Below are 25,048 nucleotides of genomic sequence, written 5' to 3'. Positions count from 1 at the left end.
GTCAGGGAGTGTAGTTGACAGGACAAGTGGCAGTAGTTTCAAACTAAAAGAGGCTAGCTTTAGATCAGATATAAGGAAGAAATTCTTTACTCAGGGGGTGGTGAAGCACTGGCCCAGGGTGCCCAGAGCAGCTGTGGCTGCCCCATCCCTGGCAGTGCCCAAGGCCAGGCTGGATGGGGCTTTGAGCAGCTGGTGGGAGATGTCCCTGCCCATGGCAGGGGGTTGGAACGGGGTGGGCTTTAAGGTCCCTTCCAACCCAAACCATTCTGTGATTTGAAGGCAAAAAGAGGTATTAAAGAATGGTCCTCTCTGTGGGTAAAATAAATAAATGAAAACAAAATACCATTTTGACTTTGGGTGTAAAGTGCAGATTTTTCTAATGCAGTTAACTGTCAGTTTAAATAAATTTGATCAACATATTGTAGTGGAATAGTCACAAAGCAGGCAAATCAATAGATGTAAATGTCATAAACAAGGTTGTTCATCACCCTAAGCAAAGGAAAGATTTGGTTTCATGTGAATGAATCTATTGTGTGCTAGAGACAGGAACACAGTGCCAAAACGCAAAACCAGACAGACAAAACAACTAGTAAATGAGAGTTTGGGGGTATAGTTTAGGGTGATATTTGTATTAAAGTTCAGGGTAAAAATGCTTATCTGATGCAAAGCAAACTAGGGAAGAAGCATAGGAAAGCTTTGTGTATTTTGTTGTTTGTAAATTTGTTCAAATTTTCTTTTCTTTATCAGGAGAGAAAAAAAAAAAAAAAAAAGAAATCCATGAAAAGCAAATACCATCCTTTTGAGAGGAAGCTATGTAACGCTGCAGACCTGAGTTTGTACTAGGCAGTTAGACCAGTCTTGAAAGGTTTTAAGGCTGTGGACATTTTAAATAAGATAGCGGCAAATTATTTGAAGACAAGATCTCACCTTAGTGTCATGCAACAGCAATCAAATGACAACTAACCCAAAGTTTCACTGTATTGAATGCAGACAGTAACAAACAGCTCATGAAAATTGTATGGTAAATGTAGGACTGCTTCCTAGTGAGAGAGCTGTAATGAGATAGCTGAGCAGAGTTTGAGGTGTGGCAGTGAATCACTTCTCCTTTTATTCCAGGCAGTTGAAGGAGAAGCTCCTTGGGTATAAATTTCTTAAATGAAAAGTAAGAGTACCATTTGGCAAAGAACTTGCTCCAGTTCATCAGAGCAACAGCAAGAAATAGTACGATGTGCCCTCAATGTCAAAAGATTTCATAAAGGTCAGATGGCCAGCTAGGACCATTTGAAAGACAAAGTACCAGTGAGCAGAAAAAGAAACCAATAGTGGGGAGAGTAAAGGTTCACTGGAATCCATGGTGACTTCACGAATATGCACAATTCAGTGATTCACAGCTTTACTATAGGTAAAGCAGTTCTGTGAGGGTAGGGGTGCCATCCATCCTCCTTTGTTGATGCTAGCTATGCTCTCGGTCACAACATGAGGAACGGGGATATAGAATTAGTGGAGGCCAGCATTCTGTCCTGTCTGTAATTCCATCTTTCTTCTCTTGTAACTGCTTTGAAACTTCTGCTTAGCTATTGGCTAACAAAATAATCGTGAGATCTCTTTGAGAAGTGTTCTGGTTCTGTAGTAATGTAATTTTAAGAGGAACCACCTAAGCTTGCCATAAAACTATGTTGAGAAAATATCTTCATTTTAAAGGGCTGACTGAGCGCTAGAGAGTATTTTCAATTTAGAGAAATCATTAAATGTGAAGGTGGAATTTAAAACCTCATTTTTACTACAGCTGCCAGTTCTTTCAGTGACATTGGGAGGCCATGTATTATCTCTGTCTTTATCCATCTGCAAGATGAAATGATGATAATCCCATAGGGGTACTTACAGACTTTACTTAATGCCAGTGGATACTTCTGCGTTATTTGTTAAAAGATATAATAAATGCTAAGTAACGTTATAGGAGAAGAATCAGCTTCACCATTGTTTACCAGCAACTACCTTCTTTTGTTACACCAATTTTAACTCCAGCATTGCTTTGGCTTTAAAAAAAAAATAATAATAATAAAGCATCCAGCTTATTACTTTGCACTCCTTTCTTATTTTTTTCCCCAGTGCAGAGGGCATTGGGGTACCTTGTGAAATTCTACAGAAGGAAATCCAGAGGTTGAATAATGTGTTTTACTTTAAAGTTGCTTTGTAATCTTATTTTTCCTTCTGGCTACTTACTATGTACAATTGTTTGGTTGTGTATATGTATTACAAATGAAAAGACTACAAAATACATTGTTTCCCACTGGTTTGATGCCAGTAACATTTGAAAGGTTAATACGTACTAAACGGCGTCAATAGGATGCTGAAATCATTCAGGTTTCAGTGGCAGCATGGAGAGGTTTTGCTGCTTGAAAAAAAAAAAAAAAAAAAAAGATATCTTATACTGGTAGCTTCAATGATATTGTCCTTCAGAAGGACAATCAAGTAAGAGAAATATTTTCATTTGGCTTCTATTGTAATTGTGCTTTTCTGAATGGGCACAGTCTTGCTGTTTCTGTTTATAACAGAGTTTTTGAGGTATTGCTGGTATTGATAGTTCTCGTGCTTTCTTCAGTAAAACAGTCCAGTGATAAACTAGGAATAATTTCTGGAAGGCTAAGCATATGTGGTTAAAGTTTAAAAAAAAAAAAAAAAAAAAAAAAAAAAAAAAAATGGGGGAAAAAAAAAAAGCATTGAATTGTGGCCCGCAAGGTAAACATTTGGAAATGCAGCTAGCAGAGAGGTAGATTTCTGGATGAAATAGAAAAGGGAGATTAAGTTTGCACAGCAATTTGTTCAGTGGAATTATGAAAATATATATAAGCAGCTCAAGAACCAAATTACTAGCTGCACACTCAGTGCCATAATTGAAGTGAGGAACGAGGACAGAGGTTTGGAAGACCGAACTGGGACTTCTGTCCGTAAATGAGCTGTAGTGCTTAGTCTCCCATTACTCCCAGCTGACAAAGATATTTCCTCTTCAGTTCCTTTCCAGTTTATCAAGGCATGTAAGTAATTCCACATGCAATTTTCTCTCCTAGTTAAAATAATGCTTTAGGCTTTCAGTTTTCAAGGTAATTGCTAATTAGTCATTTGATTTTTCATCTCTGTCCCCCCAACCATAACAGGACTATTTTTCAGTTCAGATAATGAAATTTGTGTTTCCATGTTTTACATCAATATTGTTGAATGGTGTTTACTCCTTCTTCGAAAAGTAGAGTTTTTCTCAGGAGTGACCTAAATGCTGTTTTGCAACAGCTTTTTAGAGGTTTTTAGTTTTAAAAGCTGTTCATCTTTAAACATGCTTATAAGAATTCAGTAAGTCCTTTTTGTCCGCATGCCATCAGTGATCCAGTTTAAAGTGCACATATACGCAAATGCATTTATATTCATGCACTTTCCAAGGGATCAGCTTTGCTTGAGTCTTCTTACATAACTTTTCCATTAAAACATACCAGATTTTGGAAAAGCACAGAAAACTGTAGCTGAAAATGTGTTTCTGAGCAGGATTTTTTAGCACTGTGCTGTAATGGCTATTCCAGAATATAGAAGTTCTCATGCCTTGCTCCAGTTCTCAGTCATTATCTTTTGTGATTTCACAGCTTGTTCTTTTTCAGTACTCCTAGCTATTTCTTTTGAAACAAAGTTCTGTTAAATAAATAAATACAAACAGGGATGCTCAGTTTGCTCTCTTGTATAGCTGATTCTTTGACAATATAGTGAAATTCAAGTGTTTTGGAAAAGCGGTATGCAAGAAATGTTCATGAAGTTGTTTACGTAAGCATCCAAAACATCAAATAGTTTAACTGTCATTGGCAAATACTAGTATTATTTGTATGGACTTGTCCTGTGAGTGATTTAAGTAATCTGAACAGCTATGCAAGCTCCATGAAATGTGCAGTGAATACATTTGCTGTTGGGGGGAGGTGAGAGTAGCATGAAGTTTGGTGCAACAGCTGGACACAGGGTGCAGTCTTATGTTGTGGGTTCTGTTTTTATTATTTCCACAGCTGAATCCTAGATTTAGTTTGCTGTGGCAGCACTTTGTGAAGTGCTTAGATGCCGTAGAGGTTCATGTTATCTTCTGGGGTTTTGCTGTGGTTTCTTGTTTTGATGGAAAAATGTGTGGTAATGTCTTACCTAAAGACCTTAAAGATTTGTTAATATATTTAAAGTGCAATTCATTTTCCCTCTTCACCTGCACAAATATACTTGAAAAATTGGACTCAAAGTCATGTTTGGTACACTGTGAATCCCTATTGCTGAATTCTAGAAACATTGGCATCAAAGCTTAAATTTCTGAAAGGGCTGAGGTGCTCTGCAACTCTCATGGTTCTGCTGCTTCAGCGTTTAGCACTCTAGTCACTGGGCCCAAAGACATAGACCGAGAGAAAAACATAAAACTTTATCTTTGAAAATATGGCATGCATGGGTACCTACTTCCCCCCCACACCTTTCTGCCCTTTGTATCCAGTAGTTGAGTTATGGGGTCGGTCACTGAATCTGCTCTTAGTAATTGTCCAAATTTTCACCGGGTATATCACAGAATGATCTGTATTTGTTTCTCTCCTCTGTTTCTGAGGACTCAGCACAGAATGGTGCCCTACCTATAGAGGGAGCTGCTTTATGAAGTGGTCTTTGGATCATGGTCCAACTCTCATATGCTTCATGAAGGACAAGACAAGGCATTTTTTCTTCCCCACATATTAAATATTCCTCACTGGGCTTTTCTGTGCAGAGCTGACCAAACTGTGATTATTGGAACTGTGAATTACATTTGCAGTATGTCTCAGCTACGTGGAAGCTAACTGGAGCAGGGGTGGAGCTGTGTCTTCAGGGTCCCAAGCAGCCAGCGCAATTCTGTGTTTTAGTTGCAATGCGAGTTTGAGTCTAAACTTGCTGACCTGTCAAGATTTTAAAAAATTACACATTTCGAAGTCCCAACTGCGTTAAAAGATACAGAACACTCTTAGTAAGGAGAATGGAAGAAATTTAAGCCTTGCTAGCTTGGAAATTCCATTATGGAAGAATATATATCTTGGTAATTCTCATCACTTCTGCTAAATTGCTCTAGGATGGATCACTTATCCAAAATCCTGAAATAAGATCCATAGTAACCATAACAGTGTGCAAAATCTGGATGTTTCTCCTTAACGCACATTGTAATGAACTACCTAAACATACCTGCTGTATGAGGCGGGGATAAGGAGATTAATTTGTCATAAATATGATTTGGGTTTCTGTGCTTTTCTGTCAGTTTCATATCTGTGCTGTTTAACGTCGTATCACATTCTTGTCAGAATGCTGAGACTCCACAGAATGTGATTGGAAGGTGTAAAATAGATAAGCTTTATCATGTTACATTTATTTTGCTTAAAAAACAATATAATCTACTTCTCGAGGTACTCGCTCTGAGACTGATTTAGTAAGAGTGACAAAATAGATATTGCCAACTGCTTCTCAATTTTGAAAACTGTCACAATCACTTAATAAAGTTTTACCCATCTGTATAAACACAACTTAATGCTGTCCTTGAGGCTAAGCAATTAATGATTCTGAATGCATTACCATTAATGAGAAATCTAGTGACTTCCGTATTAAGGATCCATGTTCAGTATTGCAAATTTTTAAAGTCTTTGTGAAGTGAGTGACAGATTTCTTTTTAAACACGCTGTTGCAAGTCATAATTTCAGAAGTATATAATTTATTAATAAATTGTGTATGAGAAAATGAATTATTAGAAGCTTGCGAGGCAGTGACTTTTTTCAATGTGACTTTTAGCACTAGGAGGAGGTGATCATGGGAACTAGACTGTAAAAGATAAGAAAGCAAATGTACATGCTATATATTACACAGTGGTCTGTAGGCCTAAAATTTCCACACGTTTCTTCCTCTCCTTGCAGGGGAGGTTAAACAAAGGTCTGCAGATGAGAGAATTTGTAAAAATACGGATTTGAAATCCCACGGGTAAATAGGTTTAAATAATGTTGTTGTCTTTGCCTTTTTATGACATGGTTATAACAGTTTTTAGGATGTACTTCTCATTTCCCTAAGTGAATAATTTCTGTTATTGATCACATTGATCTTGCATGCTTAAAACAAACAAAATATAATTAAAAAAAAAAAAAGTGAATTTAAAGGCTTACAAACCCATCTGTCACGTCATAGTTCAGAACTATTGGGGAAAGGGTGATTAGCAACGTGGTAGGATAGAAATAATAAATTGTGGCAAGCCTCGTGAGCTTCTAGTGAAAGGACTGTAGCAGAGAAAACATCTAGTATGCACTGTGAGGTCTGTGCAACAGCAAAAAAAAAAAAAAAAAAAAAGCTGTTTTATCCATTTGGAGATTACCTTAAGATACCTAATGAGTCTTTCTGTGTCTGCCTTTCCTTTCAGTGGCATTTATTACAATATAATTGTGAACATGTGATCAATGCAATAAATATAGCCTTAAAAATTGTAGATGGTTAACGTGAATTTGATGTTGTTTGAAAAAAAACATATATATATATAAATCTGCTAGTAATGAAACAAACAGCTTCTCTAGACTGCGTGTGCAGCAATCAGCTCTTTCAGGGATGATGCCTACATAGGAGTGACCATGTTCAGTATCAGGACACTATAATTTCTCTGAACTGTACATATCCATCCACGCCAGGACTGAGTCTAAAGTTTTGGAGGCTTACTCGTGCTTCAAGTCAAAAACCTTGATGGTCTCATATCCCTTCCACCAGAACTGTTTGAAGAGCTGTTGTACGTTCTTCCATGCATGGTGGACAGCAGCACTGAATGCACTCCACGGCTTCTAAAAACAAAACACTGGCAAAGCTCTGCAAGCTCTCCATCCATTTTGTGTCTGAAGGTGGTGGAAAAGACCAAAATCTTGTTCAGATCCTCTATAGATGATCAGTTGCCTGGTGGGATATCAAACACTGACCCCTTTGTATTCAAGTGAGCAAGATGTTTGCCATCTGTTTCTTTCGGATGTAGAAGGAAGTGACTGTGTTCTTTGTGAGGGAACATGGAGGAAGCTGCTTCGCTGGCTCTAAGCATCCGACATCTGTAAGTTCTCATACAGCAGAAAAAAATATGCTGACACGACTGAAATATTTCACCATGTTTCTCTAGACACTGGAGCTGGTGGATTTGAGGGAAAAGGAAGCTCCCTAGCAGCCCGTTAGGATTGTACTCTCATAAGGAACAAAACAAGAGTATCGATTTTTCTTGCAGAATGTAGGAAGTTTGGGAAGGAGGGAATATTCCTGGTTTTAAAATTACATCTTTCATTTGTAGCGTGTCAACTTCAGTTTGTTCCATGAGTAATGTAATCCACTAGTAAAACTTCAGCCTAATGATAAAAATTACTTGATTACAAATGCATTTGCTAAAAATGCAATATTTTGTAAATTAATTATCTTGTTTAATGCTTTAAAATCTAGATCTACTTTGTGGAAAAAAAGATTTTGTATTTCTGTGTTCTTTTCTTAATAATATTGTGCAATTTGCAGCTGGTCTGAGGATTTATTGGTGTTTGCACTGAAACTTGAACAAGTTTCCTTCAGAGTGCTACACTAAGTACTTTAATAGTGGGATTTATTTCTTGTTGCTGTGAAACAACACTTAGTGCTGATCTTGCCTGAGTAGTTGTTGCTACCAGCTGTCTTGGTGATATCCACCTGTCACCTGTTAGTCATCTGTATTTTCTTTTTGAAAAGCCTTTCCTATTGAAAAGAGGAGGTTATTTTTAGGAAATGGGGGTGGAAGGGTCAGGGTGGTAAAAAGCCTGAACTTCTCAGAAATTGGTGTGAAATGCATGGGTTTCACATATGTTTTCTGGTTCCTAGCCTCTTGGTGTCGATATTCATAGCAAAACACTGTCCTCGGACTTTCTGTGAACACTCCTCTAGCCCCAGCAGACGTGCTGTATGTGCAATGCTTTACCTGTGCTCTGAAAGATTTCTTGCTGTGCAGGAAAAAAAGGATCGTCACAATGGTACCAGGCCTATATTGGCTGAGAGATGAAAAAGTGGTGCATGCGTGGTTCTTGCACTGCCCTGCTGGTTTCAGGAGCTCAGAGTGAACAGGAAGCTTGAGGAGCATTTTTAGCCTTCAGATTCAGGCGTTACTATTCTTGCCTGTCACACAAGGAGGGTGAGACCCTAAAAGAGTGTTCTCGTTCCCTGCTGTTTTGCTACTTGCCACACCATGTCTGCCTATTTTCCATCATTATGCCACATGTCATACTGGGATATTTGAACAGTGTTGTGGTCTAACTGAGCACAAGAATTTTCTGGCTGTTACGTTCCAAGCCTTCTCATCTTACCTTCAGAAATAACTTCATAAGCCTATGGTTCATTGGGAGTCAATGAATCAGACATTCCTGTGCGCTGCAGCCCTTTCAAAAAAAGGATTTAAAGCATTTTGTGCTTCATTCTTTAAGAAATATTATCCAATATGTTTGAAAGGGCTGGTGTCTGAGAAAAGAATCCAAATCCACAGTTTGTCCTAAGCTAAATTTGGCTAAATTTACAATCTGTGTGTGTTTGAGAGGGAAGGGGCAGGTTTGACTTATTTTTATTTTTAAAGGAGGCAGGTGGGTACAAGTTGGGGGTATTCAGCAAGGTCTTACTAAAAAAAAAAATAAAAAAAAAATGTAATGAAAAATAACTATACAATAAACTGGTTCAGCCCAGATAGTCGTTATAATGTGTATCATTTGAAGGCTGAGAGGTGGGGGGAACCCAAATAAATCCCAAGGAATGCCCAGTTATTGTGTGGGAATGACACAAGTTACATGGGTAGTTTTTTCAGCCCTTTCCTAAGTAGCCTCTCTCTTGGCTTGTCTGAGACAGGTCTAAGTTTAGAAAACACAGCAAAGCACACAGCATTTCAGAAGGAGCCCACAGGCATGTGCTGATGTCTGTGTGGAAGCCTCAGTGCGGTTGCAGCAGCCAGGGCGGATCAGTTTTCTGTTCGGTGCTGGAAGTCTGCCACTGCCTCCCTTTGTTCTGCTTCCTTTGCTGCACGAAGCTTAGAGGACAGCAACCGCCATTATCATTAGTGATAAAAACTAATTACGGAGGTGATGATTTCAGCTTCAAACCTCACCACCTTTGCACCCACCAGACTGCACACCTGCAAACACCTCAGTCACCAAATCCACTTCCTTGCAACCCTTGCCATTTTGCAGTTTCTTCCTCCCTGTGAAAAGCTCCTCACTATGAAAAGTAAGGGTTTAATGCCAGCGAAGACAAAGGGAAAAGGAGATGAAGGCATTCATTTTCCTCTGTCACTGTTTTGGTTTGCTGTGGCAGCTTTAAAACTCAACTTGCCATGCCACATGATCGCTGTTCAGACTGACAACACGTCCGTGATGCCCAGAATGTTTGGCTGTTATTTATATTTTTATTAGCGTTAGCTTAATGAAAATATTTTCTCAGCCTTTTCTCTCTCCTTTCTGTCTCTCTCTCATTTCTTTCTGCACCCATATAGATAACCTGAAGTAACCTGAAATTTCCCTAATTTGTAGCTCTTCATATTTTGCTAATTAATCATTTTGTGCAATCACGTGCAAGTTTGTTTTTCCAAGAAGGGTTTGGTTTCTGGACAAAGCTGAAGAAAACTCCTCGTAGTAAGGTGGAGAAACATTCTTTACGTAGGTGTGTCTTCCTATGTGATGAGTAATGAAGTATTTTGGTCCATGTGCCCATTCCCTGGTGCCTCTGATTGCTACAGCTGTTTTACCCTTTCTTAAACAAAAGGTCTCACAGGAAGGACTCCACCATCTGCAGAGGGTCCCACCATCATGGGATTTTCTGACCTGTGTTACTTTTGGCTTCCTTGTAAGCTCTTAGCAGAGTGCTTTGCAACTCAGTTTCTTCCAGCAGCTTTGTGCATTGCACATTGTGAGAAGCAAAATGATGCTGTACCAGAAAAACTGTCTAATCAGAGAGCAGCTTGCTTGGTCTTACTAGTTTCATTTGTCTGTTGGAATATTGTGAGTAAAGGTGTCACAGATACACCTAACCATAACTGTTCTCTTCTGATCAAAAACTTGCCAGTGCTGTTTACAACAGTCGGATGTCACCCTCTTGCCCCTTAATAGTGTTCATAGTTCCAATTTGTATTAAACAAAGTACTTTAAAGGTGTTCTCTAGAACCATGGGCCAGCCAACAGCCTGGCTGTGTGCATACATACGTGCCTATTCAGATGTGTACAGCTACAGCTTGAAAACCAGAAATTTGTATGGTCTTAACTTCATCACTTGTTGATTCATTTAAAACCAAATCTGTTGTCATTTTCACTCGATCGTGTTGGATGATGTTGATGGCAGCCCTTGAATTCCTACTTGGTGGCCTTCCCTGCAAGGAGAACTCATCATGCCTGGGAAGCTTTGGGTGAAACTCTCACGGGTTACTGGAGCTGCCAGTTTTGATCCCCAAGAACAACAATGTCGATTGACATCCAGATAGCTTCTTGGCATTACTTCCAAATAACTAGATGGGAACTACACTTTCTTATTTAACCCTATTCTCCCTTCTTAAGTGCTGAGTAAAATTTGTAAAACAAAAACTAACTGCTAAATGTTCTCCCAAAAGCAAATGTTGCTTTGTTCATTCCTTCATTCCTACAGTACTGCATGGAAAAGAAGTCCTACCAAAACCACAGATATTAGAAAATAAAATGCAGAGTTTTTGTAGCAGTAATTGCCCACATGTCCTAATCTGAAAAATATGAACTACCTACATATTGGGAAATCAGGATAGAATTGCTTTAATTAGTATTGGATGTGATGATTTGAAAGATAAGGCAAACACCGCAAAAAGTGTTTGAGTTGCATCAGGTATCTTAAATAAATAATAATAAAAAAAATCTGTCATCATTGTCTTGCTGCTAGTCTTTAAAATGCCGGTGTAACTTTGTCTTCATTCAAAGCAGTACTAATGTTCTAGCTTACTTCAGAGAGAATCTGATACCAAGTGCTTTGATTTATTCTTTTCTCTTTCTTTGACCGATTCCTTTATAGCAGGACAGAGTAAGGGCAGAGGTGCAGCTTTTGACTGGATGATCTGAGCAGAATGGAAAGAAGTGGAGAGAATATCTTTGTAGTTGAAAAAGAAAAATCAATATTACAAAATGGGATGGTTTGGAATATAGATTTTTTCTTTTTTGACTGGAAAATATTGGTCAAGAATAAAATTCTACTAATGTGTTATGACTAATCTAAGGGTTTATCAGTGCTTTTTATGTGAAGGAAATATGTAATTTACTGCAAATTCTGTTATGCCCCAAACACGTGTAGCTGATATTTACACTTGACTTTTCCAAATTTGATCTGATCAACATACCTGTAAGGACACAGCCTGAGGCAATCAGAGCAAGGAAGTAGTTACACTGATAGAAGGCAGCTTTTTAGCATTGAATCCCTAGGTGAAGAGGAGACTTTATGTTGTGATCTTTTTGAACGTCAAACTCACATGAAGATGAAAGCATAGCTTGAAATAATCTGACAGCGGAAATGACACACAATGGGGCAGTGCAAATGTGGACCAAATAATTTAGGGAGTTCTGGACTCAACAGCCATTTTAATGCTTTCTTTCCAACCTATTTGTGTGTAGTATTTGTCTTTGGGTACACATATAAGACCACCTGCTCCATCTCTGAAATGTCAGTGAGAACTGCACAAAAAGCTTTGAAATGTCTTCTTGTATTAAGTACCACACAGCATTCAAACATAAATCTTCCCCATTCTGTAGTTTATTCCTCAGCAAAGCATGTCTTTTTTTTTTTTTTATTTCTCTGCATTATTTCAGAATCTTTAAAATCATTTGTATTGTCTTTAATATAAAGATAACTTGCTAACTTCAAATATAATAATGGTAATTTCTGTTTTCTTGTGTGTATCGTTCTGCAGGTTAAAGTTGGGGGGAAAACACCACCAAACCCAGAAACGTAGTTGACTGGACATATTTTCAACATGAATCGTGCTTTTAGCAGGAAGAAAGGTAAGTAATTTTGTTAATGTTCCATGAAAAGCATAAATATCCCGTATAAAATCTTTAGAATAAGAATTATACAAGGACGTACTTAAGAATCATTACATCTAGTAAATTAAGTAGAAAGGAGCAACCTTCTATGATGCACAGAGTAAATTGCTCTTGATGGATAAAGCACTTTTTAGATTGTAAGGCTTATATTCAATTGCATACTATATTCTTCACTGAGATGTATGCACATATGTTCATGTGTATGTTCATAGGTTTTTTAACCTGCATGCAGCAAGGGATGTGCTAGAGGGTTATAGAACTTCTAAAGAGTTAGTAACTTCTGCATTTATTTTATATGTTCCTTATGTTGTTGGAGAAGCTATTTTAGAAAAAAAAAATATTTTAATATGCTTGAAATATCTCATGCTGCAGGATGTTGCTTAGCTTTAAGCAGCTATTCTGAATTTGTAGCTTTCTGAAATGTACCCTGTCCAAAAGTGTATCAAACCACTAAATATTCCAAGTTGCTCTTCTGGTTTGCTTATTTCTGCCTGCTTATAATTAAGCATAATTTTTAGATGAAGCATAGGAGGCGCAGCTGTTTTGGTTTTCTTTCTTTGTTTTAATGACAGGTTTGTTGCTATTTTCCCATTTGCTTATAAGGTAGGAAATATCATTTATTAGGGCTAATTTCCTTTTGCTTTTCATGTTTTCTTTTAAAGATCCTTAAGTTTGACACACTAAGCCAGAGCCTCTGCTTCAATAATAAAGTAAACTCCACCGGAGCGAGTGTAAACGTTATGTTTATGTAAGAATTCCTGCTATGGTATCAGTATCAAAGCTTGAAAGAAAAGGAGTCTGTCACGCATTATACCAGCATGAAATGATAGTATCACTGCATCCTTCCATGTCTAGTACGTTTATTTGCTACATTGTGATGAACTGAGATAAGTAGTTCAGAATACCAGAAAATGTAGCTAGATCACAGAGAAGATAAACATATTCACAAAGGCTGCAAAAAACAATTAAGGATAATCTGATACCCCAGAAGCAAGACAGATGCACAGGAAATAAATTAAAATCCATAAACCATGCTCTTAAGTATTTACTTATTTTCTTGTGTAGATATTTGTAACATCACAATCAAGAATCTGTGTCTACCAGCTGCCTAATAGCACTGCCTGGCCTGTTCCAAATAATTTGAGAGACTGTTCCAATATCTGCATTCAAGATCAGAAACAGTGCATTACATGGCCATCTTATTGAACAACAGGTGTATCCTGTCCACAGCAGTCCTTTTTAGAGCCCAGACCCCCATTTTCATTATTCCCACTACTTCATGTTGCAACTGAGCAAAATTCCTAGCAGAATTTTATACTATGTATTTGAAGTCTAGGGCAAGTACTCAGTGTAAATTTATTTTTGAATGCCATGATGAGGGAATGAAACGTCAACTTCCAACGACTACAGGTGTGCTGAAGGCTGTGTCCTTAAAAATGGCCATTACAGTCACTGACCATCTGAATCCCTGAGACTTAGCACAGAAAGGAAATTTTAACCTGCGTATTTTGTTCATATTTTAGTTGTAGTTATCTCTTATTGGCTGATGGTCATTTTAGTTGAAGACTTAATTGATGTGACAAAGTCTTGAATATGAATAAAATCAAGCTTTTCATCCTTCACGCTAATAACGATAATGAAAAATATAAGAAAATAGGAAGTTTTAAAAAAATCAGCTTTTTTCAGGGAGTACTTACACAAGCAATCAAAAATAAATTGAATTTTATTTTTACAGTCCACGTTATATTATCTATTCTAATCAGTTAACCTTAAGCTTAGATATAAGGGTAACAAACTTTGTGAAATAACATTGACTGAGAAAAGTTAATTTCTGTTATAAATAAAGCAACAAAAAACACCTTGGCACCTGTTCAAAGTAAAACAGCTTTTCTGTTGACCTTAGTTTAAGTTAGTTGGACTACTGACTACATATATTAAGGAGAAAATTCTCTGTTTTAGAAATGTTATCTGACTTAAGAACTGTACAAAAATATACTCTATTTTCCATTCCTTGATCCAATGAGTGCAGTATACTCTAAGAAGTGTTTATGGATTATCTTTTTTAAGGATCTTTCTTTTTTCTATTAAAAACAAATAATCAAACAACAACAAACTGTTCAAGAGCAATGTTCAATATGTTCATGTGGCTTTGTTAATATGACCAAGCTTGTGAAAATATTTTTGAATCTATCCACAGTGTCAGGAGCTTGCTTTTGGATGTGATCCAGTTTTCATTCAGTGTTTCTGATGATCTACTAATTTTTCCTTTAAAATCAGGTGTGGTAGCATAATTGCTTTGAAATGTTGTAGCATGGGAAGTGTTAGAACAGAGTCTGTTAAATCTTTAAATACTTTTGTATCTTGATGATTTCAGTCTCTCTTTTAAGTAGTTTAGGGATTTGAATGTAATTCTTTTGTAAAAGGCCTTTGTAAATGCAGTGTTGTCATGCTTTTTTTTCATTAGTGTGTTGTTATCTAAACTGGATTATCCGTTTGTTCTTAAATTATGTGGTAGTGTGTGAGCATAATGTGTATAGGCAAAGAGAAAGTATTAGCTGTACTGTTTTGTTGCTGTAGAGGGTTGTGCGTGCTTGATTTTGGTTCTTTGTTGTCTTTCTTTTGTTTGCTTGTTCTGTTCTTGTTCAGTGGTCTTCCATTCAAAGCCATTAGTGTAAGATCTGATGCTTATAAGAAACGAGAATGAGCTAGTCTTTGTTGGCTTTTGTCCCATCAGAAATGAGAAAGGAAACTACTGTTTCTTCTAGATAGAGACGTTTCTAAGTATGAAATAGCTGTAATCCAAACCTTCTGGGAGTAAGAGAGTGAAACTTTGAATGTCTCAAAATAGTCCTAAAAAGTTGCTAGCTATATCCACTTTGGGCTAAATTTAGCCCTGAATTACAATGTGTGAAATGCAGCGAACTTTACTGAGGTTGTGGAGGGCGTAAATTACAGCTGAATTTAGTTCATTCTTCATTTTACCCCAATGGTCCTGCTTCATCCTAGAGTAAATGTCAGCCTTAGTTTACATATGGCACAAAGTTCAATGCCAAAGCTGCTGTTAAAACTGCTGGGAATCTGAAATTTCTGATGTGTGTGTTTTTTCTTTTTTCCTTTTTTTTTTTTTTTTTTCCATATGATAGCAGTTCATAAGGTTGGTAATTGCTGCTGGATTATCAGCTCGTGAGATGTAGATGGCATTCATAATATAAAATTGAATATATTGAGTTAATAGCCTATCATAAATCATAAGTTCCAGTGATAGCGTTTCAGTGCAATGGCTTTTTATGAGCCTCATCTATGAAAATGTAGACAGATGCATTTAATCATCAGGGTTCGATATATGAAAAAAATGTGATCTAAGGTTAAAGGATGCTCTCTTCCAGGAGTGGACTGGCTACAATGTGATCTTTATTTCTATTGTAGACTTGTGCTACATTCCAGAGATGACAGATGCTTTGGTTTATCTTTATCTTTGTTTTCTGGATATACAGACAACAGTTCCTTTTTAGCTCATTAACTGCCTGTGGATTTGTTTGTGTTTTAAGTATTTTTGTGTTATGATACTCTTCTCATTAGGCTACTAAGGTTTCCTTTGAAGCATGTCAACAAAAGGAGAGTTGCAGGTTTACTGCCTCAGTTTGGAAAGGACCAAATCCTCATCCATTGGTGGGAGAAGGAAGTGTTTTTTTCCTGCAGCCTGTGTGCATGTGCTTGTATGCAAGCATTTATTTATTTATTTATGCACTTTCCCCAGGGATCTAAAAAAAATGTTCCTCACCATGAAACTAAAGCAAATAATAGCATCTCTGGGTTGTGAAAGCAAAGGGAACAGGTCTAGCTGGCATGAATTATTTAGGAAAGAAATGGTTATAGTATGTTTTTAGAGAATGCACGGCTGCAAATGAGGAATACTCACTAGGAACTCTCTGTAGGATTCATTTTATGTCTGCACAGATAAACCTAATTTTTCTCCTGAAACTTCATGGAGTTATTCTGTCCCTCTTTGGCCCTGTATAATGTTGTGTTCCTTTTGGTGATAAGAGTTTGGCAGCACCTCCATAAGGCCTAAATCATAAGATATTCTTAGGTATGAGTGAATTTCTTTTCCCCAGCTGTTAACATGAGAACAGGGGGACAGGATTGTAATTTCCTGGTGCCTGTTCTGCCTGCAATATCTTCTGAAGAATATTGCAGAAATAATAAGCATTGTACCTGCTTAAAGAATATCTAGGCAGTTCACAGGATAGGTCTGTGAATGTTTACAATTATATTTACCATTATAAGTATTTTCTTTTTCCTCTTGCAAAACCGAGGGGGCTCCTTTCAGACATACACGCTCCTTAACTATAAATCACTAACTACTGACTCTAAAACAGGAACAGCACTGGAGGAGTCTTAAGCTTTTTGGTTTCCATCCTATTAAAATGTTTGCAGCCTCATTTACAGAATGTTATTTGTTTTGTACAGCAGTTAGAGAAGAGAAGAGTACCTTTCAAGGTCTACAAGCTAATAAATTCTTGGTGTAGTTATTAGTGTATCATGTAGAGTTGTTGCTCAAGGTACTATATAGGTTGTTACCTTAGGGAAGTTACTCTAAATATGCTTCATGAGTTGCACAGGTACCCTGCTATTTAACTGGATGAATGTCTAATTAAAGACAAGATGTATTATTCTGTGTGAGTGTATAAAGTTCAAGACTTAAGTTTTACAGCTCCAGTGTGACAGCTTTGAAAATCTGTCAGTGAAAGGTCAGCCAATGCTTTTCTCAGAGACCAACCAGTTTATAACTCAAACTCCTCAGCTTAGTGCATTTAATCTTCTGCATTTCTTTTTTTGTTTCATTAAAATGGAATGTCATTCTTCCAGTGAAATAAATTTGGAATCGTGATGACTACTACTATTTGTAGGACTTCATCTTATAAAACTGTTGAAAAATTACAAGCAATATCCAAGATATGCCATTTAGGATGATTTTATTTTGTGAAATAATGTCCTTTAGATGCATAAAACAACAGTGCTTTTAATGATAAATGAGAGGAAGCTACACATTTACATGTTGTAGTTGTTTTGAATGTTTATTGTCACTTTCCTTTCTGCTCTTTCCAGTTTACTGACATTTAAATAAATATAATTTCAAATGAAAACACATTATTACAGTATTTTAATCTTTATGAATAAAAAAATATAGTAATTCTAAAATTTCCCAGTTGTGTTCCTTTCCCTTCCAAACTGACACAAGTAAAGTTATTGAAGTTAAAAATGGTTTATAAAATTGCCTTTTATTTTTTATCAAGCTTAATTGATATTTTTCCACATTTGTGTAGTATTAAAAAGAAAGGTTTAACTCAACTCTGACTCCAAAAGCAAAAGTTGGAGTTCTCGTATTGATTTGTGTGTACTTCTTAGTGAAAACTTATGAAAACTGTCGTCACTTGAAATAATTATACTATTCCAGTAATCTCACTTTGAACTCCAATTCAAATCTCATAGCAAAGACTAAAGTATTTTAGTGTAGCTCATTTGGTGGCAAGACAGAAGAGGTACAGGCTAAAGAACTGTTTTTTTCCTTTATTTTTTTTTTCCTAGTAATTTAGGAAACTGAACTTGCTAAAAGTTCAGGATTTGCTAATCACTGACTAGTTTCACTGATATATTGACCTGTCTTTTCTCTCACGCCAAAAGTGTCCTAGCTACTAGTATCCATGTCTTTAAAATATATAGTATACAGTGTGTAGGTTGTGTAGTGAGTGTTACTATTTGAGGAAATGCAAATCCTAGATTTTTTTTGGAGGGGTATTCTGTAACTGTGACAACCCAGCTTAGCTATGGTATCATTTTGCTATCTTAGTAATCAGCTATTTAAAACCATTCAAAAGGTCCTGAATATTGCAGTAGAAGGACATAGAAAGGCTCAATGTTCTGCAAAACTCATTCTGTTCTAAGAAGATAGGCTTCGGTGTCTTGGCAAAGAATAAATGTCTCCAAAGAAAGGTTTGTTTGCCATAAAGAAAAAGATACAACAAAAGTAATTTTTTTAGCATGATGTATGTTGACTGGCATTTGCTTATACATATTTCAGGGAGAATTTGGCTATGATTAAGCAATTGAAATAGCTTCAATAAATTACTGTAATTGAATATACAGATGGTACCCAGTCATTTCTCTCCAAGGTGGCTGAGGTGAATACTCTAGCTGAATTACAGGTTAGGGGTAGGTTTCTGTTAATAATGTTTAAATACTGTGTTGAGGTCAAAACTCTGGTAACAACCATCAAGTCTCATGGCTCAGTGTATCGGTTGTCTGTAGCAGTCAAGAAGAGTGATTTTACCTTACATATTGATGGACTAGCAAAAGGGCAACTTGGGAAAACTTGGCTGTCTGTTGCACTGCAGGATAAAGGAAATGACTCATCAGGGTGACAGTTCTTGTATATCCCATTGTGAAGGTTTTCTTTATTGATATAAACATAGATAACCTAGGAAAAATGAAGGATACGTACAAACACACAAGTAAGCTGCTTCTTCCTTGAATTAGTAATGCATAGATGCAACACTAATCTTGTAGGATTGTCTCTTCTTCAGCAGATTGCTGGTAGACTGATTCTTCTGTGAGGTCTTTCTTTCATAGCAAAATGTATAAAGCAGGAAGGCAGTTCCAAGATTTCTTCTCTCCTGTTGGTTAGGAAAGCATCCACTGATGTCAAGGAGTCAGTAAAGAAGATAAGCTTTAATTTTTACCTTCTATGTATGACTGTATTGTCACTAAAGCATTAAAAAAAAAAGTTCAGATTCTTTCTCTGTTCATTGTATTAAATGGAATGGCCACTTGCGCTCGTGCTTTGATAAATGCTTTGGAAGCAAAGTTAGACAGAGCCACATGTAGGATCCAAAAAAAAAAAAAAAGTGGGGGCTTTTGGGAGGCTTAACTGAACTTGCACTACTAAGCATTGTTTTGCCATTTAGAAAAGCTAGTTCAAAGTTCAACTATGCCTCTACAAAATCGATTCTATACTATCTGGGCACTAAGTAGCACAAGAAGGAATTTATCTCAAAGGGAGAACAATTTCTTGGCACGGTTACTGCTTTCCTTTTTGTTAGATAAATGGTCAGCTGTGCTGTTATCTAACCTAATGTCATCCTCCACTATGACACAGTTGATCTTGGTACTTTATGAAGTCCCTGATTCTATTGACTTCAGTGGGTGATTTGTCTGCACGTTTCTCTTCTGTTCTCTGATGCCACCAAGGCCTCTTAAGCGGCTCACACTGGTGCATCCTTGTTCCAGATGGTGTGATGAGCAAGTACTCAACATAAAATGCAGATTGTGGAGGAATCTGTCCTTTATAGAAAGAGGCTGGTATGAGTTAGGGAAGACTAGAAAAGAGTGAATTGTTATTGCAGTTCTGTCTGTCAAACCACTTGCAAATATCAGTTTTATGTGGTTTTCCCCATGGTCTTAGCTGGCCGGCATGTGCTGGTAGAGAGGAAAACCTGAGAGGCTCTCACCCTATTCAAATCCTCTTCAAAACATGATTGGATGCTGTCCTACTGTTACAGGGCATCTCTAAATGTCTGTGCTGCACAGCAAGTATGCAGAGTGTGAGGAGGGCTTGCATATAGGTTACAGGATCACTGGCTTTCTTTAAGCAAGACTTACTCTGTGCAGTTGAATTGTGAACAGTCAACCTTCTTCCCTTCTTTATGCCAATGTAGTGGTACTGTGTTTGTCAAAACCACCACAAACTCAGGGTTTTGCCTCCTAGCATCTCTCATGCTTCATTCCTGTTAAATTCTGTTTATGCTTTCATGGGCTGCAGGTGTCTGAAAGTCATAACTCTCAAAAGAAAAAGAACACAAAACAAAACTGGGCACTTATGTCAACTTCAATGTAAACGTTAAGGCAGCCTAGGTTAATAGCTTCAGACACAGTCTGGAGTAGTTGTAGTTTTCACCAGGTGAAATAACAGTAGTTTTCACTTTCTACTACTGTGTTATGTTAGATGACAGTTTTTGTTTTATCTAGGCCCTTTCTTTAGGACTTTGTTTTTTTATCTATTAAATGTCTAGAACTATTGCTTCTATATAAATAATAAAATAATAATATGAGCTATGTTTTTCATTGCATTTCATTGTAGGGTTTCATATTTTGTTTGTTGCTTCACAATGAATAGCTACTAAATCATGATAACCTATTTTATAATAATTGTAGAAGTGAGGGTTCATGCTAATAGCAAGCTCCACTTACATCAAATGTTTAAAGGAATACCTTTTTTACAGGTTTTATTTTTTTTCCCAATATTCCGATTGATTGGATACCCAGTTTCGAAATTTGATATTTCTCATCTGCTATGAAATCAAATTAAGGATAAGCAGTATTTCAAACAGCTGATGAAAGATAGGCATAAGACCAAAATAGGGGCCAGTTGAACTAGATGATCCTGGAGGTCTTTTCCAACCTTAATGATTCTATGAGTCCATAGAAATCAAAGCTTACAATTCAGAGGGAAATGCTGGTAACAAACATTTCTGTAACATCTGCATGACGTTTTCTATATCTTTGCTATCAATGTGAATTTTGTCTCACATTGACCCCATTCAGTGGGAAGAGTTCTTTCAAATACGCAAGTAGCCCATAACTATTGCATGCTTCTAGGAAATAGGCTTCCAACATCTGTGGAAAACTTACTGCCTGTGTCACACTGTGCGGATCTGCGTGTGGGTGTTGGAAATGCTGCTTGCAAGCTCGCTGTTTTAATCAGTGGCATGAGATTCATAAAATCCAGGCATCTTTTTTGGTATGTGGCAAAATTACTGATTTCCTCTTCCTTTTGACCTGAGAAAACCCAGTCATTTTTCCTTGTCTTCCCCTAATTAAGGATGCCAGCAGCAATGGAAACACTTTCCTAGCAGTGTTATTCCTTGTTCCAGTTCCTAGAGCTGTTGTATCATTAGTTATCATGTGTCAATACACATGTGGCTGACTTCACAGAAATATTTCAGGTAAAGCTTTTTGCCCAATGATAATATTGGAAACATTACCAGCATTTCTGGCTTGGTTCCTGGACTAAATAATGTTATTTTTTAGCTTTGAACTTGTCCTTCATGGGATGGGAACAAAGTATGTGACATTTTTCAAAGAGTACTTAGTTTTTCTGGTACCCAGGTAGTCAATGTAGGCTTCAGAAACTTCAGCCCTATTGCCTGCTTGTGCTAGTGCTAGGCACTGAAATGAGTGGGGGATTGGTTTTGTTGCTGTTATTTTTAAGAGATTCAATGTTTTATTTTGGAGCATTTTTTACAGGGTTTTCCTTTACAAATTTATAAATATGCTAGTATCTTGCTGAAGCGAGTAAAGAGCTGATGTGTAAGGAATGGGTAAATAAAACATTGACATTAGCAGTGTGAACATATTTCAGAGCTTAGATTTGCACTGTGCAGGTCATCACTCTGCTGTGGTGAGTGTTATGGTGTATGGTGTGGTCCCATCTTACATGACAGATTCTCTTTGACCTGGGACTTACAGTCAAGGTCAGGCCCTAGCCTGCTCGCCAGCCCCTCAGCAGTGCCCTGACTTGAAATGTACTGCTCACAGTTAACTTTTGGGCTGTCAGGATTTATTCTAGTGTTACTAATTTACACCAATTTTGTTCCTTTTCTACTTGTGGATAACATTAGCCGTTGACGCTGTACTCAAAATGGAGATTGGGCTTCAAATCTTAAAATATTCTGGGAAGTCAGTCCGGTTCAGGTTGCTGAATTTCAATCACAAGGCACACGTGAAATGGGGGGAATTGGAATTGCAGCCACTGCAGTGCATAACCGTACTCATGCCTGCCTCCAAGTGGACAAATCCTGTTTTCTTAATTAAGAAGTGCTAATGTCATTCTTCAATAATGCATCTGAACCCATTCTCAGCTAGAAGGAAATTGCTTTAAAGAAAAAATTTCCTCCGGCTTTGCATTTTTGATCCTGTTCCTGTGGTGATTATGGTGAATATCTTGTTTAACAGGCTTTTTGCTTCTCTATGTTCACAAATATTTAGTTTGTTTAATGTCAATAAATGTCACAGCTTTTGCTCTTGAGCAGTTTGAAGTGGGCTGGATTTTATTGTTCTTATGCATAGCTAATAAAAAAAGTAATTGCTGTAACTGCAAGTCCCATTAAAGGCAAGGGGAATTGTCTGTGAATATGCAAGGGGAGAGCTTTGCTTTACGCTATTATTCTGTTACTTAATTGAATAAAGTTCCAGATTTGTGACTTTAATTCATGGTAATTAAAAGAGAAGTGGTATCAAGTTAAAAAACACTACTAAATATTGAATGTTGGGAATATGAATTACTCAGTGGCATAGACTCCTGCAATTGGTAATACAGTTTAGTAGTTTGGAAATTCTCACTTTTTTTTTCTCTTAAATGATTTCAAATACAATAATAAAACTTTTTTAAAAAAATCTAAACTTCTAATAAGAGTATTTTTTCAAATGTTTATAATTCCAACCTAAATTGTGTAGAACATACTAAATGGCTATAAAAGAGAAGGAAGAAAAATATATTGCACAAGTAATAAACTTGTGATGTAACCATATGAAGCATGCTGTGGGAGAATTAAGGCAAAAGTACAGTCTTCTGCTGCAAAAATCAGTAAAAGAAAATAGGCAAAGTTGTTTAGAATAAGTCATAAAAAATTGAATAACATCGAAACTTCTGAATCAGTTACCACGAGCTGATCTGTTTCTGTTTTCCTACAGAGAGATTAGGGCTTCTTTTTTTTCATATCATACCTTGATAATCTATCAAAAAAGCCCCACACAAACATCATTACAAGTGCAGCGTATTGTCAGTGCTTTAAACAGCAATAGGATGCAGAAAATATTGATGTTGAGAGACAGAAGCAGCAAGCATCCTTAGAACAATAAATGTAGTGGAGGGGGATGAATTGGAGTAGTTATGGTAAATCAGGTCACATGAAACAAGAAATTTAGCAAATGGAAGTAACAACGTTCTTTCCTGTAAATGTTTGGGTAGTTCTGAAATATAATGTGTTTCCATCTAGCCCCAGTAACTACTTCAGACAGATAATTATCTGAGGAAAATTAGGATTGTTGATGCTTTCCACAAAGATGTTATAATAGTTCAACTAACAAGTGAATAATCTATTCAGTGCTTCTTTTATTTTGCTTTTCTGTAGACAAAACATGGATGCACACTCCTGAAGCCTTATCAAAGCATTATATTCCCTATAATGCAAAGGTAAGAAAATACAAAGTTATTTTCTCCTCTTACCTTTAGAACGCGGTGCATTCTATCTTGCTTTTCATTTGAAAACTGCAGGGACATGAAGTAGCCAAATGAAACAGCGAGGAAAAACTTAGTATGTAAATGTCTGTTTTGCAGATGAAAATGTTCTATTTCTTAAATAAGGGCCAGATGATTCTCCTTCTGTCTGAATTACTTGATTCTGTAGAAAGCAAACAGGTGTTTCTCTTCTGCTTGATTTTCTATTTTTCTTTAATAGTTGCTAAATGGATGGAAATTTGGACTGCAAAGGAATTTAACATCAGGTTGCATGTGTACAGTGCTATAAAAATTAAAATGAATAACACTCCTTTTGAACAGTAGTAAAGACAAAGAATAATGATCCTATCTGCTGGATACATTGATATGTCAAATACTGAGAAATATGGTAGAATAATAACTGGATTTTTGAATAATAAAATCAGAAGTCTTACTCCGGTGTAATCTTCTCTCAGTTAGGATGAAGTGTTTTAATTAGCCTAATGACATCTGTTCACAGGAAAAGAATCTTTCCAAAATAACAACTTAGAAAATGGCAACTTATTACTTGCCGTTATAGTGGGAGGATATTTCAATGAGATTCCACCATGGTATGTTCTGGATAATGTTCCCTGTGTTTTATCCCATAATTGTTTTGTTTTGTTTTGCTTTTTAAACATAAAGTTGAAAATTATTTTGCAGACCAAGACTCAGTTTCCTCTGCTGGTACTTCATGCAGGTGGATTTGCAATTTTTTTTTTGCTTAATGCTACCATACAGTGAGCAAGTGTTTGTAGTGGAAATTTGAGTCACCTTCTGCTAGTTGCCAGGTGAACATGTTTTTATTCTGTTTGCTCTCAAACTGAATTTTCGACCAAAGGATGTATTACCATTTAATTGGATAGCCTTACCAGACACCTTGGCTTTTATATTACAATTTTTGAGAGGGAGGAATACTTGCTGGGGTTACTGTACCATCTGTTGTAAGAGCAAGTTGAAGCTACGAATTCTATTAACGCATTGAACAAGACCTGTTCGTTTGTGATCTTTATTTAAAGAGAAAAAAAGAAACCTCCTTCATCTTTCCTGTCTCATTGTCTTTCTTAAAAGCATATCTCATAAATAGGTGTCACTACAGGTATGCAGAAACATTTTTTAAAATAAAGATGACAGTGATGGGGTGGTGCTACCTGCAGAAACAACACTATCAATAACTGCTGGGACAGAAGAGAAGAGGTGGGAAATTCCTGTCCAAAAGAAGTCTGCTTTATTTAGGTTAATATATGCTCAAGTTGTTCTGCTTCTGTTCATTGTGAATTCAGGCCTCATAGTGTATGTATGTTGTTTTTATATTTAAAAAAAAAAAAAAAAAAAAGGTCCCATTTTTTTCTGTTAGCTTTAAATAAAGTTTTCACTTCAATTCTCTGGTATCGTTTTTGTCCAGTTCTTCAGCCTTTTTCTGTTTAAAAGGAGACCTTGTATATATTAGCACATCATTTGAGTTTTGTGACATCTTGGCTTTTAACTAATATACCCAGCTGATTTCAAATCTTATAACTGGGTCGTGAACTAATGACTAAAATCTCAGGAAGCATCTGTGAAGCTATTGAAGAAGACTCATGGATTACTTTTTTTTTTTTTTTTTTCAAATCTTCATAGCCATCATTCCACTTCTCATTCTATATCATTATATCCA

The 25,048-nt window shown here is 36.7% G+C and overlaps 1 protein-coding gene across 5 annotated transcripts in view; it reads left to right on the top strand.

Moving 5' to 3' along the window:
• The window catches only part of GULP1 (GULP PTB domain containing engulfment adaptor 1), a 152,782-nt gene that overhangs the window by 65,144 nt on the left and 62,590 nt on the right, over positions 1-25,048 (top strand). For all 5 annotated transcript variants that reach the window (XM_082763743.1, XM_082763740.1, XM_082763741.1 and 2 more), the window contains 2 exons: positions 11,945-12,035; positions 23,267-23,328. In XM_082763743.1, coding sequence (XP_082619869.1) covers positions 12,008-12,035; positions 23,267-23,328 — 90 coding nt within the window. In that variant the 5' untranslated portion in view covers positions 11,945-12,007. The remainder of the gene's footprint in view (positions 1-11,944; positions 12,036-23,266; positions 23,329-25,048) is intronic.

The sequence above is a fragment of the Aythya marila genome (assembly GCF_965140915.1).
Source record: "Aythya marila genome assembly, chromosome: 6".
NCBI lineage: Eukaryota > Metazoa > Chordata > Aves > Anseriformes > Anatidae > Aythya > Aythya marila.
This window is presented reverse-complemented; position numbering and strand designations above follow the sequence as displayed.